Source organism: Zalophus californianus, chromosome 4, assembly GCF_009762305.2.
Source record: "Zalophus californianus isolate mZalCal1 chromosome 4, mZalCal1.pri.v2, whole genome shotgun sequence".
In the NCBI taxonomy this organism is placed as follows: Eukaryota; Metazoa; Chordata; class Mammalia; order Carnivora; family Otariidae; genus Zalophus; species Zalophus californianus.
In genome coordinates this window covers 154,734,390-154,749,744 of record NC_045598.1, presented here as the reverse complement: position 1 = coordinate 154,749,744, position 15,355 = coordinate 154,734,390, and the positions used below count along the sequence as shown (strand labels likewise).

Sequence of the window (15,355 nt, the reverse complement as noted above, 5' to 3'; positions counted from 1 at the left end):
AAAAATACATTGTTTATGGTGTTAGTTCTCTAACATGTAATCTTAGCGTATTAAAAGGCTGTTCTGTGTTTTAGAACCATAAGAATGAATGGGGATGTCACCTTTCATTTTGTTCTGAAGATTGCATGTATCAGAGCCAAAGTCAAATCTCTGTACTTCCACCGCTAATTGAGATATTTACTATTTGAGTATACTCTGGAATGAGGAAGTTTATCAATTAATATGCCACTTAAGCAGATAGTATTAGCGTTTCTTTAATTTGATATACTAGACATTATATCTGCTATAAAAGCCAGCTTTTTAAAATTCATGCTCCAATGTTAAAAATTTTTTAATGCAGACTCTGTTCTTTGGATCATTTAAATCGTGACTTATGAATATTTTTAATTTTTATATTCTAGTATTTATCATTTGTCTTGGTCTGGCTGCATAGAGTTGTCAGTTTGCTCAAAATTGTTTGAAATTGTTAAAATACTAATTGTGAGCATTGACCAGTTCTTAAGTTAAAAAACAGCTTTGGCCCTAAAAGAAGCACTAAGGAAACCTGAATTCACTGATAAAGCACAGGTAAAATTTGACCGTAAAACTTTTAGAAAGGAAAATTATTATAGTTTAATGCTTATCATGTAAGAAAGTGGAACAAGTACTTGAATTCAGAAGCTAGTACTACGCATATCTTTTCTTAACTGTGTGTAAATGGAAAATATAGCTGGCTACTGATAATAGTGAAATAATTTACTAGTTGCTATGAAATAGATGCCAAGTTTCAATGTAGTTGTATAATTTGAGATAACTCTTACTTTATGTCAGTGATTCCAAAAGTTATGTACCATTTGATTTTAACTTGGCACCTTTGTGCATTGTAACCATATTATTATACAAGAAGGGTACAGCAACAGCATTTGAATAAATGACTTTTAAAAAGACAAAGATAACTGTTCTGTAGTATAAAGAATATCTACATTTTAATAAAGCAGAGATGGTTAGAAAAGTTCTAGAATATGAAGTGCCACTCAAAGAAGACAGCTATGGAGTAGGACCAAAGACAAACTTTATGTAGTTTGCAGTTTGCCTAGGGCTGTCCTTGGTTCTCCTTTCTCTTTTTATTATTTTGTTGCTCTTTGTTCTCATTGTTCTGCTGTGTTTGAAAATGTTTACAATTTGAAAATTTAATGTAAAACATGTTCCTTTTCTCAGAAAGGAAGAAAAATACTTTTTTAAAGAAGTTACATAGATGTTCTCTGTAGCATTTCCTTTGAAAAAATACTACAAATAGCTGGCTAAAGCTGTTAGTTAAACTGTATGTTAAGATTTTTTGGCATTGCTATAATTAATTATCTACTAGAAATTGTTATTTTTAGACTAGTTTTATATAATAAACAGGTCTCTCTATTTTCCTGATAGCTGATGATATAAAGCCATGTCCACGATGTGCTGCTTATATAATAAAGATGAATGATGGGAGCTGTAATCACATGACATGTGCTGTCTGTGGTTGTGAGTTTTGTTGGTTATGTATGAAAGAAATCTCAGATTTACATTATCTAAGGTAAGTTTATAGAAGGAGCTATTTAGTCTATGCCATACCATCCTAAATGTGCCCAGTCTTGTCTGATCAAGCAGGGTTGGGCCTGGTTAGTACTTGGGGTTGGCGGGGAGAGTTATTTATATCTAAATATTTTATATTATAAGATAATTGGAGACCATATTATCTTGAGGATTTTTAAACTTGGTGCTTATAAGATACTGAGAGGGATGTGTTTCATTCTAGTTACATATATCAGGTAATGTGAGACATAAATTCATGATGTATCTTTGAATGGAAAAACATTTTTTAAACAAAAATAAAATTTTTATTTTATCTTAAAAGAATTTAAAAGGAACCAAATAATTGTGCCTAGTCACTTGGGATTAATTAGTCAAAAATAGGAAGTATAGATTTCTTTCTTTGTTTGTTTTGTTAAACTAGAAGCTAGTATTTTATACCCCCACGTAATTATGCTAGGTCATAAATATTTCCATTTAATTTTCTTAAATATAAATTCCCTCAGTCCACAAAGTGAGTTTGATATAATCAGATAATTGTATGCCTAAAAAATAAGCATGTTTTGCATTAATTTGCTCTTCAAAAACTAACCTAACATTTTCAGGATAATGAAGGACTAGTGATAAATATTTAACCTGAATTCTAGTTATTGGTTTCCTTTTAAAATAACTGATGGTGGTTCTTATATTGATTTTTTTTGGCTTTTAGTGAACTCAGAATTCAAAGAAAAGAAAAAAACCTCATTTCTGAGTATGAGAATTCTTCTTTTAGAGTCATTGCTTTAATGTATTATAGTCATTTGTTGATACTATGTTTTACAGCAGGAACAGTTATAATCTTTTCCATTAGTCCATCAGGATGTACTTTTTGGGGGAAGAAGCCCTGGAGCCGAAAGAAGAAGATACTGTGGCAGCTGGGAACGCTTGTTGGTGCTCCCGTAGGAATTGCTTTGATAGCTGGCATTGCTATCCCTGCAATGATTATTGGCATTCCTGTATATGTGGGCCGTAAGGTAAAATGCTTAATTCCTTACCAGTTCATTATCTTATTCTAAACCTTCAGGTTTAAGACTGATGATTTTTCTTTTGTTTTTTTTTTTTTTTATTTGTCTTGAAAGACAGATTTTAGTATCTTCAGTATAAAACTTTTATTTTTTTATAAGATATTAAATTTTCGGTGTTTGGCAGACTTGTATGTATACATAAAAAGTAGACTTGCTTTAAAATTACCTGAATCCGAAAACTTTAGTACATTTCCTTTGTGACTTTAAGTATAAAGTATTGAAGGACACACCTGATGTTTTTCTCATGGGTATATCCTTGTAAATTTAGGTCTATAAAAAGTTAATAGCTACATAACACATGCCCTCAGGGTGAAGAATAAATAGCCAGTTCCTGAATTATTTTCAACTTTAGTTCAAAGGTTTTATTTTCTTAGATTACTGCTATTAGTAAATATGCTGTTCTGTAGATTTTAACAGTCTTGTGTAAGTCCAAACACCAATAATTACCCCTGGCTTATGAGTGATGAATTATACTTCGTTAGCTAGGCAATGATTCTTTTTTGAAAGGTTAAAGGGATAATTTATGAAGTCACTAAGAAGTCTGCTGCTGTCTACATTAATGGAATCTCAGAATTGAGAAGTAACTTTAGAAATTAAGGGTGCCTGGGTGTTTCATTAAATTCCGGTTATGACTTTTGGGACTAAACTGAAGAGGAGGCTAATCCTCTTCCATATAACAGCCCCATTTTTTAATATTCAGCATATATTACTTTTATAATCAGAAAAATAACAATACATACTTTTTTTTTTTTAAGATTTGTTTATTTATTTGAGAGAGAGAGTACATGAGAAGGGGGAGTGGGGGAGGGAGAAGCAGACTTCCCGCTGAGCAGGGAGCCCCATGCGGGACTCGATCCCGGGACTCCAGGATCATGACCTGAGCTGAAGGCAGGTGCTTAACCAGCTGAGCCACCCAGGCGCCCCAGTACATACTATTTTTTTTAAATTAGCTTTAGGACCAAGGATAAACATGGATACTTATGAGCCAAATGTTTATTTCAGAAGGTTTTAATTAGCTAAACTTGTTTAAGGTCCCAAACATAGTAGCTGATTATATAATCTTTCATGTAGTTATCCAAAGCAAGACTTTGCTAAAAACAGAACTGTTTATTCAGATACTTAGAAGTAGAAGGGAAGGAGAGACTGTTGTACTGCACACACCTACAAATAATTTATAGAGGAGAGATTATTTACCTCTTTGTTCATGTCTTAGGTGCAGTTACAAGTCTCCTTTTTTCAAACATATACCCAAAGGGTTGCAAGTCAATGAATTAGTTTTCCATTGAAACAATGCTCTCTGTGGTGTTTAGGGTTATAAACCAGCCCAGGAAAATGCATTAAGTTGATAAAGTATCTAAAAGCTTAGTCTTTATTTACAATAACAAATAGAAAATGTGGCACAAAACAGTAGAAGAGACAAAATTAACTTGAACCAGAAATAGAATGTTGTGATCACTGTAATTGAACATTGGTGCTTAAGGATGCAAAATTTTCTGGAAGATTCCTGTCTACTCTGTCAGTTTTTCAGCTTTGGCTTTTCTCTGCTTTATTGCTAAGTTTTTCAGGAATGGTAGTGGGGAGAGGAGCAAGAATTAGCTGTAGTACTGAAGGATAGTGAAAGAGGCCTTGGGAGGCTCTGCCATTTCTGCCTGCATGGACTATTTCAGGAAGTATGGAGGCCCATCCCTAGGCACGTACAGTCAGTGCTGGCAGGGTTCTGACTAGGAAAGATGAATGCTGCTTGTCCCATGCAGGCTTCGCCCACCTCCCCACCCCAGCTCTCTCACTGTTTCATATGTCCCACAAGACTCATTATAACTACATCATTATCATAATAATCTTATTAAACCTCACCTGTAACATTGTTTATAACTCAAGTATTTTATTTTAGAGACTATCTGTACACCTTTGAGGGCTGTTTTGAATATGTCTTGAAACAGAAGGGAAATGTACTTTATGAGCTTAAGCCCTTGCAAACCATGAGACCAAAGATACTGGGCTGTTTCTTGAAGTTGATATATCTCACAAGCTACTTCCAGTGTGGTATTAAATTCTATTTATTAACACCTATACTGTACAAAGATGCTAAGTAGATCTAACTCCTGTCCTCTGGCAGCATTCGTGTCTCTTTTTTTTTTTTTCTTCTTTCTGCCTCTTACTTTGAGCTATAAATGAGACCCCAGGATTCTGAATCATTTGATATTTTTCTTTATAAAAAAGGATCTGAGAAAAAAAATTGACTTATGTTTGCTTATTAGTACTGATTGTTAGGGTCAATCAAAAAAAAAAGTGTGGCAGTCTTCCCTAGAAGCCAACTTTTACCACTTAGAGATACTTGCTTATTTAAAGATTTTATTTATTTATTTGAGAGAGACAGAGTTAGAGTACAAGCAGGGAGGAGAGGGAGAAGCAGGTTCCCCACTGAGCAAGGAGCCCAGTGCAGGGCTCAAACCCAGGACCCTGGGACCGTGACCTGAGCCAAAGGCAGACACTTAACCGACTGAGCCACCCAGGCGCCGCTAGGGATGCTTATTTAGAAAGAAACCTGTGGAATGCTAAATTTCTTAGAAGTAATCCTCTTAGTCAAACATCTAACCCATGACTATGTTGAAAATAATATTCTTAATTCCTTCTTTGCTCAAAACATAATTTTACTATTCTTGAAGACTGTTTAAAAGTAAACACGAAGTAAAATCTATTAAATCACTGTCTTATTTAAGCAAATTATTAATAAGTACTAAATTATGTGTAAGAATATGGTTTAAGAACAATAAAATGATCATCTTGAATTAGGACACTTAAGTGAATGAAATTATAAAAGAAATCACTTTAAATTACTAGCAAATGTAGGTCTATTTCATTTAAATTAAATATGTAATGTGTTTTTTCTTTAAACCCCCACCCCATTTTTATTTTTAATTCAAGATTCACAATCGATATGAAGGCAAAGACGTTTCAAAGCACAAACGGAATTTGGCTATAACAGGTGGTGTAACATTGTCTGTAATAGTATCTCCAGTTGTAGCTGCAGTAACTGTAGGTAAGAAAATGCTTAAAAATACTGATTACCTCAAATTTTATAGAATTTAAGTTTTGTGGAAGGGTTTTTAAAGACAAAGCATTATATTGTAGAAGATAAGAGAGTTACTTATTTAAGGACAGTTTGAGCCTACAGAAAGCCTCTCATTGAGTAACTGTATTGGTTAAAAGTATTATAGACTCAAGAGCCTAGAGTTAGACTAATTGGTAAATTCTTATTGGCTGATACCCACCCTCACCTCATACGGTATAGAGCCTTGGCGCTTAAAAACAAAAAGGTTTACATCTTTTTTTTCTCATGTGTGTCACCTGAAAGTTTAGAAGTTTTGAATTTGTTTGTGTCTCTCAACAGTTAGGAAAATCTACTTTGGGCAAGGGTTGGAGAACAACAGCACTTTTTCCGGTACACTTTCTCTTGAAAAGGCTTTCTAAGAACTCATATTTCTGTGATTTATTTTTTAACTTAAAATTACTAATTTAATTCCTCTTTAGGTATTGGTGTTCCTATTATGTTAGCCTATGTCTATGGCGTTGTTCCAATTTCTCTCTGTCGAAGTGGAGGTTGTGGAGTCTCAGCAGGCAATGGAAAAGGAGTCAGGATTGAATTTGATGATGAAAATGATATAAATGTTGGTGGAACTAACACAGCTGTAGGTAAGTCTTTTAAGCAAAGGAAGAAGATGTACTTACTAATAGTTTAAGTTGGGAAAATAGATAACATGCAAATTAGAATTTCCACTGCCCTCCTTTCACTCGGCCTAGTAACATTCATCCCGATGTACATCAGTGAAATGAATTGCCTGGGAAAGGTGAATGGATGAAAGAGGGTAAAAGAGTTCTAGATACCTAACCTACACTGGGAATGTAATGTCTTAGAAATTCCATGCTTTTAATCTTAAATTTTGCCTAAAACAATACAAATTGGTAAGAACAGGATATGAAGAGAAAGGTAGTTCATAAAAGAAGAAATACAGATGGTCAGTGAATAGAGAGTATCTTTAATGCAATGTTATTCAAAGAAATATGAATTAGAACAATACCTGTAGAATGAAAAGGCCCTCATAGAAATTTCTTATAGAAATTTGTCTTCAGGAAATAATCAGGCAGATGTGCAAAGATAATATCCACTTTCTTACCTCCCATTCTCTCTTGAACCCACTCTAATCAGATTTGGTCCCTACCACTCCAGGGTTTTGTCTCTACCACTCCACCAAAGCAGAGTTACAAGTGACCTTCATGTTACTAGATAATTAATGGTCAACTCTTGGTTTTCATCTTAATGTAACAGTTCATTTGACATGGTAGACTATGCCCTCCTTTTTGAAACATTTTCTTATCTTTTGAGAAACCATTTCTCATTTCATTGTATCTCCTAGCCATTCCTTCTCAGTCTTCATCTACACTCATTCCCTGGGGTCATCTCCCCTATTAAATAATATGTAGACTGACCACTCATAAATTTGTATCTAGGTTAGAACTCTCCTCTGAACCTCACATTTGTAGATCTAATTCTCCTCGGTAATCTACACTTAAATGTCTAACAAGAATTTCAAGGTTAACTTGTCTGTAACCAAACTCTTCCCTTTAAAACCTGTTCTCTCCATCATCCTCACCTCATCAAGTAGCCTCTCCATTCTTACTGTTGGTTGGACCAAAAATCTTCACTTACAGTGATTCCTCCTTTTCCCTTCTTACCCTACATCTGATCTGACAGCTAATTCTGGTACTTCCTTCAATATTTAGCCATAATCCAACCATTTCTCACCCTCTCCACTGCTATTCCATTAGTCCAAGCTACTGTCCTTTTTCTTGGAATATTGTAATAGCCTCTTTAGCTGATCCATCAACTTCTCGTCTTCTGCTCACTATTCCACAGTGTAGCTGTAGTGATACTTCTGAAACATAAATCAGATCATGTCTTTCTTATGCTCAGAGTACTGAGCTAGTGCTTCCAACTGTACTGAAGGAAAAGCCTACAATCCTTATCATGGCCCATACAGCCCCACATGATCTGTCCTGGGTTGCATCTCTGAACTCATCTCTTTTTACTTTCCTATTTAATACCACCCCTCCTTGATGTTTTTGAGGATGCCAAGTACACTCCACTTCTAGGCTTTTAAACTTGAAGTTCCCTCTGCCTGGAATAGTCTTCCTCCAGATAATTTTATGGAATGTAGTGGTATCAGATCTTGTAATAGCTTGTAGACAATTGGATCTGTAGAACGTATCTAGAAATCAATTTTTGGCCCACTTTATTGATCTAGAGAATAATCTCTTTAAATTAAACCTTTATTGAAAACTCACATAATTTTCCTCCAGAGTCAGCTAAATCTTTCAACCGTCAGATTTTTTATTTTTTTATTTTTATTATTTTTTAAGATTTTTATTTATTTGACAGACATAGCGAGAGAGGGAACACAAGCAGGGGGAGTGGGAGAGGGAGAAGCTGGCTTTCCTGCAAAGCAGGGAGCCCGATGCGGGGCTCGATCCCAGGACCCTGGGATCATGACCTGAGCCGAAGGCAACCGCTTAACGACTCAGCCACCCAGGCGCCCCTCAGCTGTCAGATTTTTTAAAGAATTCCTAAATCTTCTGGATTTTTAAAAGAAGTGGTGACCATTTTTTTTGAGGATTTCAAGCCAATTTATTTTAGATGGACGGTAAAAGTTTGATTCCTTAGAAACACTTATCACAGTCTGTAATAACTTGTTTTGTTTGTTTGTTTGTTTTTACTTGGTTTCTTAGGGGTGAGGGCTAGACACATATATATATGTCTTCTTTGTTATTGTATTTTTAAAACCTGGAACATAGGGCGCCTGGGTGGCTCAGTTGGTTAAGCGTCTGCCTTCAGCTCAGGTCATGATCCCAGGGTCCTGGGATCGAGCCCTGCATCGGGCTCCCTGCTCAGCGGGAAGCCTGCTTCTCCCTCTCCCACTCTCCCTACTTGTGTTCCCTCTCTCACTGTCACTCTCTCTGTGTCAAATAAATAAAATCTTAAAAAAAAAAAGAAAATAGAACAGCCTCATCCAAGATTACGGCGGGCGTCAGTGTCCTCATAAAAGACAGCGAAGACTACCTGTGTAAACTGTGATCCAGGCAAAGGTATTGGGGGGCCTGGGTGGCTCAGTCAAGCGGCTGCCTTTGGCTCAGGTCATGACCCAGGGTCCTGGGATCGAGCCCCGCATCGGGCTCCCTGCTCAGCGGGAAGCCTACTTCTCCCTCTCCCACTCCCCCTGCTGTGTTCCCTCTCTCACTGTGTCTCTCTATGTCAAATAAATAAAATCTTAAAAAAAAGAAAAAACCTGGTACATAGTAGGTGCTTGATTTCACCATCTTTATTTGTTTCCATTAGCATATAAAAATCCTAATATCTTTAGTCTTAACAAAAGGAGGAAACCACTTCTCTCCTCCCATTTCTTCTTGGTCTATTGTACCATTTCTTTTTTTCTTTCTTAATATGAGTATAGTTGACACACAGTGTTACATTAATTTCAAGTGTTCAACATAGTGATTCAAAAGTTTCTACATTATGATATGTTCACCACAAGTGTAGCTACCATCTCTCACCATACAATGCTATTACGGTAAAAACGTGGTGACCATTTAATACTGAAAGCCAGTCTCTAATCCTTTTTTACACTCTGAGATAGTTCCCTTTCCCCTTACCCCATAGTTACGTGTTCCTGACTCCTGATGTCTTTTCTATTCCTGTGCATGTTGTATAATAAAATGTCCTATCTGAAATCATGGAGGAATTTAAGGAGAGGGAAATTAATAATCACACTTACTTAATTTCTTTGAAATATTTGCATTTAGACACAACTTCAGTAGCAGAAGCAAGACACAACCCTAGCATAGGGGAGGGAAGTGTTGGTGGTCTGACTGGCAGTTTGAGTGCAAGTGGAAGCCACATGGATCGAATAGGAGCCATTCGAGACAACCTGAGTGAGACGGCTAGTACTATGGCCCTAGCTGGAGCCAGTATAACGGGGAGTCTGTCAGGAAGTGCCATGGTAAACTGTTTTAACAGGTAAGAAAAATGTGCTCTGTTTTCTTTTTGCCTTCTGTTAACTACAAATTATTAGATGAGAATTTTGAAGATTATGTAATTATGTAATCATGATTACGTATAATCCTGTGTCAGGGCTGAAAACAGTAATATTAACAATGAAATTTAGTGGTAAACAGTAAAATTTTTACTCGTTTGAATTTTCTGTCATACTATTATATACCCATGGTGTGGTAAAAACCAAGTCTAAGGCATATCATTCTACTAATTTCTTCACTGCATTTGTCAGATTTGATGTTACGAATCAGTGCTGGAGCTACTTTGGTGGACACAGTAAAGGCAGTGCTTAAGCCTGGACCTTACCTCTGAAAGTGGCAGTGCTAGATGTTAGAAAAGGAGACACTGGCTGAGGCCTGGGGGGAGCAGGTGGAGTCAGGATGTGTGGGAGTGCGTGAGCTGAGGCCAGGGTAGTCTAGTCCTCCGGAATCCTTTAATGTGTTAGTGCTTATTTTGGTCTCACTAAGTCTCTTATCAACAGCCATACAGATTAAGTAGGAGAAATTAAAGCATTTTTGTCTTCCTTTGTTTCTTCTCTAATTCACCATTCTTTACTTCTGTTAGTTAGCTTTGTTGTTTTTTTTTAAAACGGAGAGTATGCATGAATTAAAAGATAAGTTGGTCATATTTATCTTATTTTTAGGTAGTTTGCTCTTATTTTTTCATTATTTTTTTTTAGGTACCTTGCTTTTATGCTTTTAAACACAAATTCTTTTAACTTATAGTAGTGTTTATTATGTCTTTTTTAAAAGAATCAGGTGTTAAATTTAGAGGATCGTTTTTAATATGTAGAGGCTCAGGATGTCTTGATCCACTGATCTGTCATGTAGACTGGTTTTTAATATATTCAGATTTTGTTTCACACTCAGACATGGCAGGCATATTTAATTAAAATCCTTTATGTCCTTTTTGTGTTACTCTTTTACTGCCTTACTTGGCAAACAGCTAATTTTTCCTATTTTATTTGGATGGCTGGTACTGTTCAGTGTGGTGCAGTAGAATTTGAATAATCAAATAAAAGGAAACTAAAAAAAATGTGCTGATAGTTGCTTCTAAAATAGTTTCTTACTAGTAGGGGTCTTGACTGAATTATTTGAAGATACATACATAGTACAGTAGTCTGATATTATATGTAATTTGAGTTTTTATCTGCTCCCTGCTCTTTAAGGTTGGAAGTGCAAGCAGATGTACAGAAAGAACGGTACAGTCTAAGTGGAGAATCTGGCACAGTCAGCTTGGGAACAGTTAGTGATAATGCCAGCACCAAAGCAATGGCAGGATCTATTCTGAATTCCTACATCCCATTGGACAAGTAAGGAAAGAACTGTTAAAGTATTTTTTTAATTTAATTTTTTTTATTTTTTAAAGATTTTATTTATTTATTTTAGAGAGAGAGAGCACGAGCAAGGAGAGGGGCAGAGGGAGAGGGAGAGAGAATCCCAAGCCAACTCTCAATGCAGGACTTGATCCCAGAACCCTGAGATCATGACCTGAGCTGAAATCAAGAGTTGGACACTTAAACCGACTGAGCCACCCAGGCACCCCCTTAAAATTAATTTTAAAAGAATTATTCCAATCATTAGGCAAAATTATCATAAATAATGGTTGCCAACTATTAGGTTCTCCAGGAAAAGAAAGTGATGAGATGTCCAGAGTAGGCAAATCCAGAGAGGCAGAAAGTAGATTAATGTTTACCAGGGATTGGGGGCAAGAAAGGATGGCAACAGACTGCTAGTGGATACAGGGTTTCTTTTGAGAATGATGAAAGTGTTCTGAAGTTAGTTGGGGGAGGTAGTTGCACAACTCTGTGAATATACTATATAAAAACCATTGAATTGTGCACTTTAAACAGGTGAATTTTGTGATATGTAAATTATATTTCAATAAAGCTGTTCTGATAAAAAAAAATGGAGAAGGTAACAGTGCCTGGAACAGCGTAAGCAATAAATGTAGCTACTTCTATTATTTTTTAAATTGAAACATTATTATAAATACAGTCCTCGGACGCCTGGGTGGCTCAGTCAGTTAAGCCTTTGCCTTCGGCTCAGGTCATGATCCCGGGGTCCTGGGAGGGAGCCCCGCGTCGGGGCTCCCTGCTCAGAGGAGAGTCTGCTTCTCCCTCTCTCTCTGCGCCTCCCCCTGCTTGTGTGCGCACTCTCACTCTCTCTCTGTCAAATAAATAAAATCTTTAAAAAATAAAAAATACAGTCCTCTTATTTCAAGTAATATTTTAATAGAACATATCCTGCATTAATTTGTTCTGGTAGCTTTTATGTAGTCTTTGAATTTTTCACACAGAAATCCCTCTCCCTTTGCTGTTACTTCAATAAAGATAAAAGGAGGTTAGAAATGTATTTATATTTGTTACTCTCCTGTTCCAGGGAAGGCAACAGTATGGAGGTGCAAGTAGATATTGAATCAAAGCCATCCAAATTCAGGCACAACAGTGGAAGCAGTAGTGTGGAGGATGGCAGTGCCACCCGAAGTCATCCCAGTGGTTCATGCAGTGGCTTGCCTGAAGGTAAATCCGGTGCCACCAAGTGGTCCAAAGAAGCAACAGCAGGAAAGAAAGCAAAAAGTGGTAAATTGAGGAAAAAGAGTAACATGAAGATAAATGAGACCAGAGAGGACATGGATGCACAGTTGTTAGAACAACAAAGCACGAACTCAAGTGAATTTGAGGCACCATCCCTCAGTGACAGTATGCCATCTGTAGCCGATTCCCACTCTAGTCATTTTTCTGAATTTAGTTGTTCTGACCTAGAAAGCATGAAAACTTCTTGTAGTCATGGTTCCAATGATTATCATGCCCGCTTTGCTACTGTTAACATTCTTCCTGAGGTAGAAAACGATCGCCTGGAAAATTCCCCACATCAGTGTAGCATTTCTGTGCTTACCAAAACTGCTTCGTGTTCAGAAGTTCCACAGTTGAATCATATTGCTGAAGAACATGGTAACAATGGAATAAAACCCAGTGTTGATTTATATTTTGGTGATGCACTAAAAGAAACAAACAACAACCACTCACATCAGACAATGGAATTAAAAGTTGCAATTCAGACTGAAATTTAGGCCTATAAATGCTGCAAATTAATTACCACTGAACAACCTTGTTTGGAGCTGGTTGAACTACATGTGACTACTTTAAGTTTCAAGTTACCAGCAAATGCCGGGTTACATAATCTAATGCAGATACATTTTCTGTGTTCAGCAAAGCATTGTGTTTCATGTGGATCTTAATTACCAAACTATGAAATGAAGGCTTTAAAAGTGCATTATTGTAAGGACAATAATTCTTAGGAGAAGTATGTTTTGTGTTTGCCACAAAACATTGCTTGAAGCACACAGTTGTGTATTTAGATAGAAATTTGGCTTAATTTATAATCAACAGAAAATACTAATGCAGTTAGAAACATTCTCATGAAGAAAACTTGAGGCTTAAGGATAAGTGGTTAGTGACATTTTATTGAAACCACTAAGGGATATTGTTTAATGAACCTTGCAGGTTACTCTCAGTATATGATATTCTTTGTAACATTTCTATTCATAACGGCATAAATTTCATTTTTTTCTTCATATGCAGTGTAGATATATGAAGCTTAATGCAGCCCATTTGCTACCATTTGGATACTTAGACACTGAGCAAGATTGTGGCAGTTTTTGCACAACTTTGAAATAGAAATACCTGGTACTCTATATAATCTTGTATATTGTTGATGCCATCTTAGAAGCAAAATGTAAAGGTATAGTGACAGCATCAAATAAGATAAAAACTACAAAAGAAAATTCCATGAGTTTGTAAGTATTACAAAAAAGTCACCTTCCACCAAGGGGAAGTTTGCACCTCATTGATTCTTGGTGCCTTTGGAATAGACTGGATCTTAAGGGCCTAGTTGTTTGAGGATTTTGCTATATTGTTTTCCATTATGTCCTCTCTAGCCACCTTGGATTATGTAGACAAATACAAGATAGATAAACATAAATATGAATAATAATAACAATGCTGAAAAAGTATTAGCCTACCAAAGACACACTCAGGCTTTAGTGAATACATAACCTCAGTTTTAACACATGCGTATCTTCTCCAATCATGAAATCAAAGCACGGTGCAGAGTTTGTACCAAGTACTAAGGAGGGGTCCACGTATGGCTGGCTTTATTTTCTTTTGCTTTTGTTTGTGGAAGGTGTTCAGCTGACATAAACAGAAGGCCAAAATACTGCCTGTACTGTTACTTTCCTGTATAATTCACTTAAATAAAACAGGTTAACCTCAAAGATAGCAGTTGAAATGTTCCATCTTATGTGTTTCTGTTAAGTATTACCATTATGGTGCTACTGAGCGTTTTCTTTTGATAAAAAGAAAAATGCCATGGGCTGCAGTCTTCTTCCACCACTTTTTCTCACCAGGTCCATTAATATGCTTATAACACTAGTGCCAGTTATTTTATTTGATAATGCTTATTATGGTATTTGTATATTTGCATTCCAATTTTGTTCAATAGTGAGTGTGTAAACTGCATACATTAAATAAATGTAAATACTAATGTATTGCTGCCTTATGGTTTGTGTGCAGGTATTTTTATAAGAACAAAATTACTCATTTGCCACATGGCAGTTACTTATAAATATTGCAGGCCATTGAGATGATTCTGTATACTGGTCTCAGCCCAGAAGGAAGCATTTGCTGAACTTCTCAACCAACACTGTTGACACACAATGAATCCTTTCTTCATGTCTAATACCTGCCTTTCTTCCAGAAATAAGCTGCTTTATTCATCAACATTTTATTTTTTAAAGTGAATTGGTTGGAAAATAAATCTATCATTAAATTGTGAAAAGAGAAGTATTAATAAGTCCTCATTTTAACAGGAAAAAAAAGATCTTAAAAGACTGTTCTAAGAGATTCTACTCTGGCAACATTAGATCATGAAACTAGAGCCATTTAAATTTAAGCTAGTAATTGTAATTAAATGCTTTCTATCCTCATAGCCTCTATAAAATGCATTGGTGATTTTTCTGATTTCCTGTTACATAGTTAATACTTAATGAAAGTAATATGTATGAATATGTTGACTACTTGACATTTCTGTAAAAGGCCAAAGATTAAATGGAAAGCTAAATAATTTTTGGAGGAATACAGCAAAATTGGTGCCATGTAGGAGGTCAGTGCATTCAGTTTACCCATTCCTCTTCTGGTTGTACCCTCAACCAGTAGCACCCCAGTCTTGCTTAAAAAATGTGGTCTAAACCTTTCAGCTGGCTTCAGAAGTTCCTTCATCTCCCAGGAGTCGTTCAAACTTGAATTAATTGAAGACCAAGCTAAATTCCCCTGGAGTTCAACTCTAGGACTAGACTAGAACAAGCGAATACTCTAGGGTTGAAGACAGGCCTTAATTCACCACAATCTTTGAAAGACCCTTTCTGCTTTGCTTTCTTTAAGGTCTATGGGGGAAAAAAATCACATAGTAGTGAGAGAGAATACAAAGATTAAAATGGTATACCCTACTGTTCATTATGTAGACCACCATTTTAACTGGATTCTCTTGAATGTACAAATTCATATCTTCAGAGCACTGAATTAGTTAGCTTTTATGTTAAATTCACACAATCCATCACTCTTATTTTCACCAAAAATTGCGTT

General features: G+C 36.0%; 1 protein-coding gene across 1 annotated transcript in view; it reads left to right on the top strand.

The window, feature by feature from the left end:
- RNF19A (ring finger protein 19A, RBR E3 ubiquitin protein ligase) overlaps nt 1–14,262 on the top strand; it is a 52,476-nt gene extending 38,214 nt beyond the window's left edge. The window contains exons 4-10 of the mRNA XM_027591426.2: nt 1,405–1,549; nt 2,396–2,558; nt 5,535–5,649; nt 6,141–6,302; nt 9,465–9,678; nt 10,883–11,026; nt 12,096–14,262. Coding sequence (XP_027447227.1) covers nt 1,405–1,549; nt 2,396–2,558; nt 5,535–5,649; nt 6,141–6,302; nt 9,465–9,678; nt 10,883–11,026; nt 12,096–12,786 — 1,634 coding nt within the window. The 3' untranslated portion in view covers nt 12,787–14,262. The remainder of the gene's footprint in view (nt 1–1,404; nt 1,550–2,395; nt 2,559–5,534; nt 5,650–6,140; nt 6,303–9,464; nt 9,679–10,882; nt 11,027–12,095) is intronic.
- Nucleotides 14,263–15,355: the final 1,093 nt, after the last annotated feature.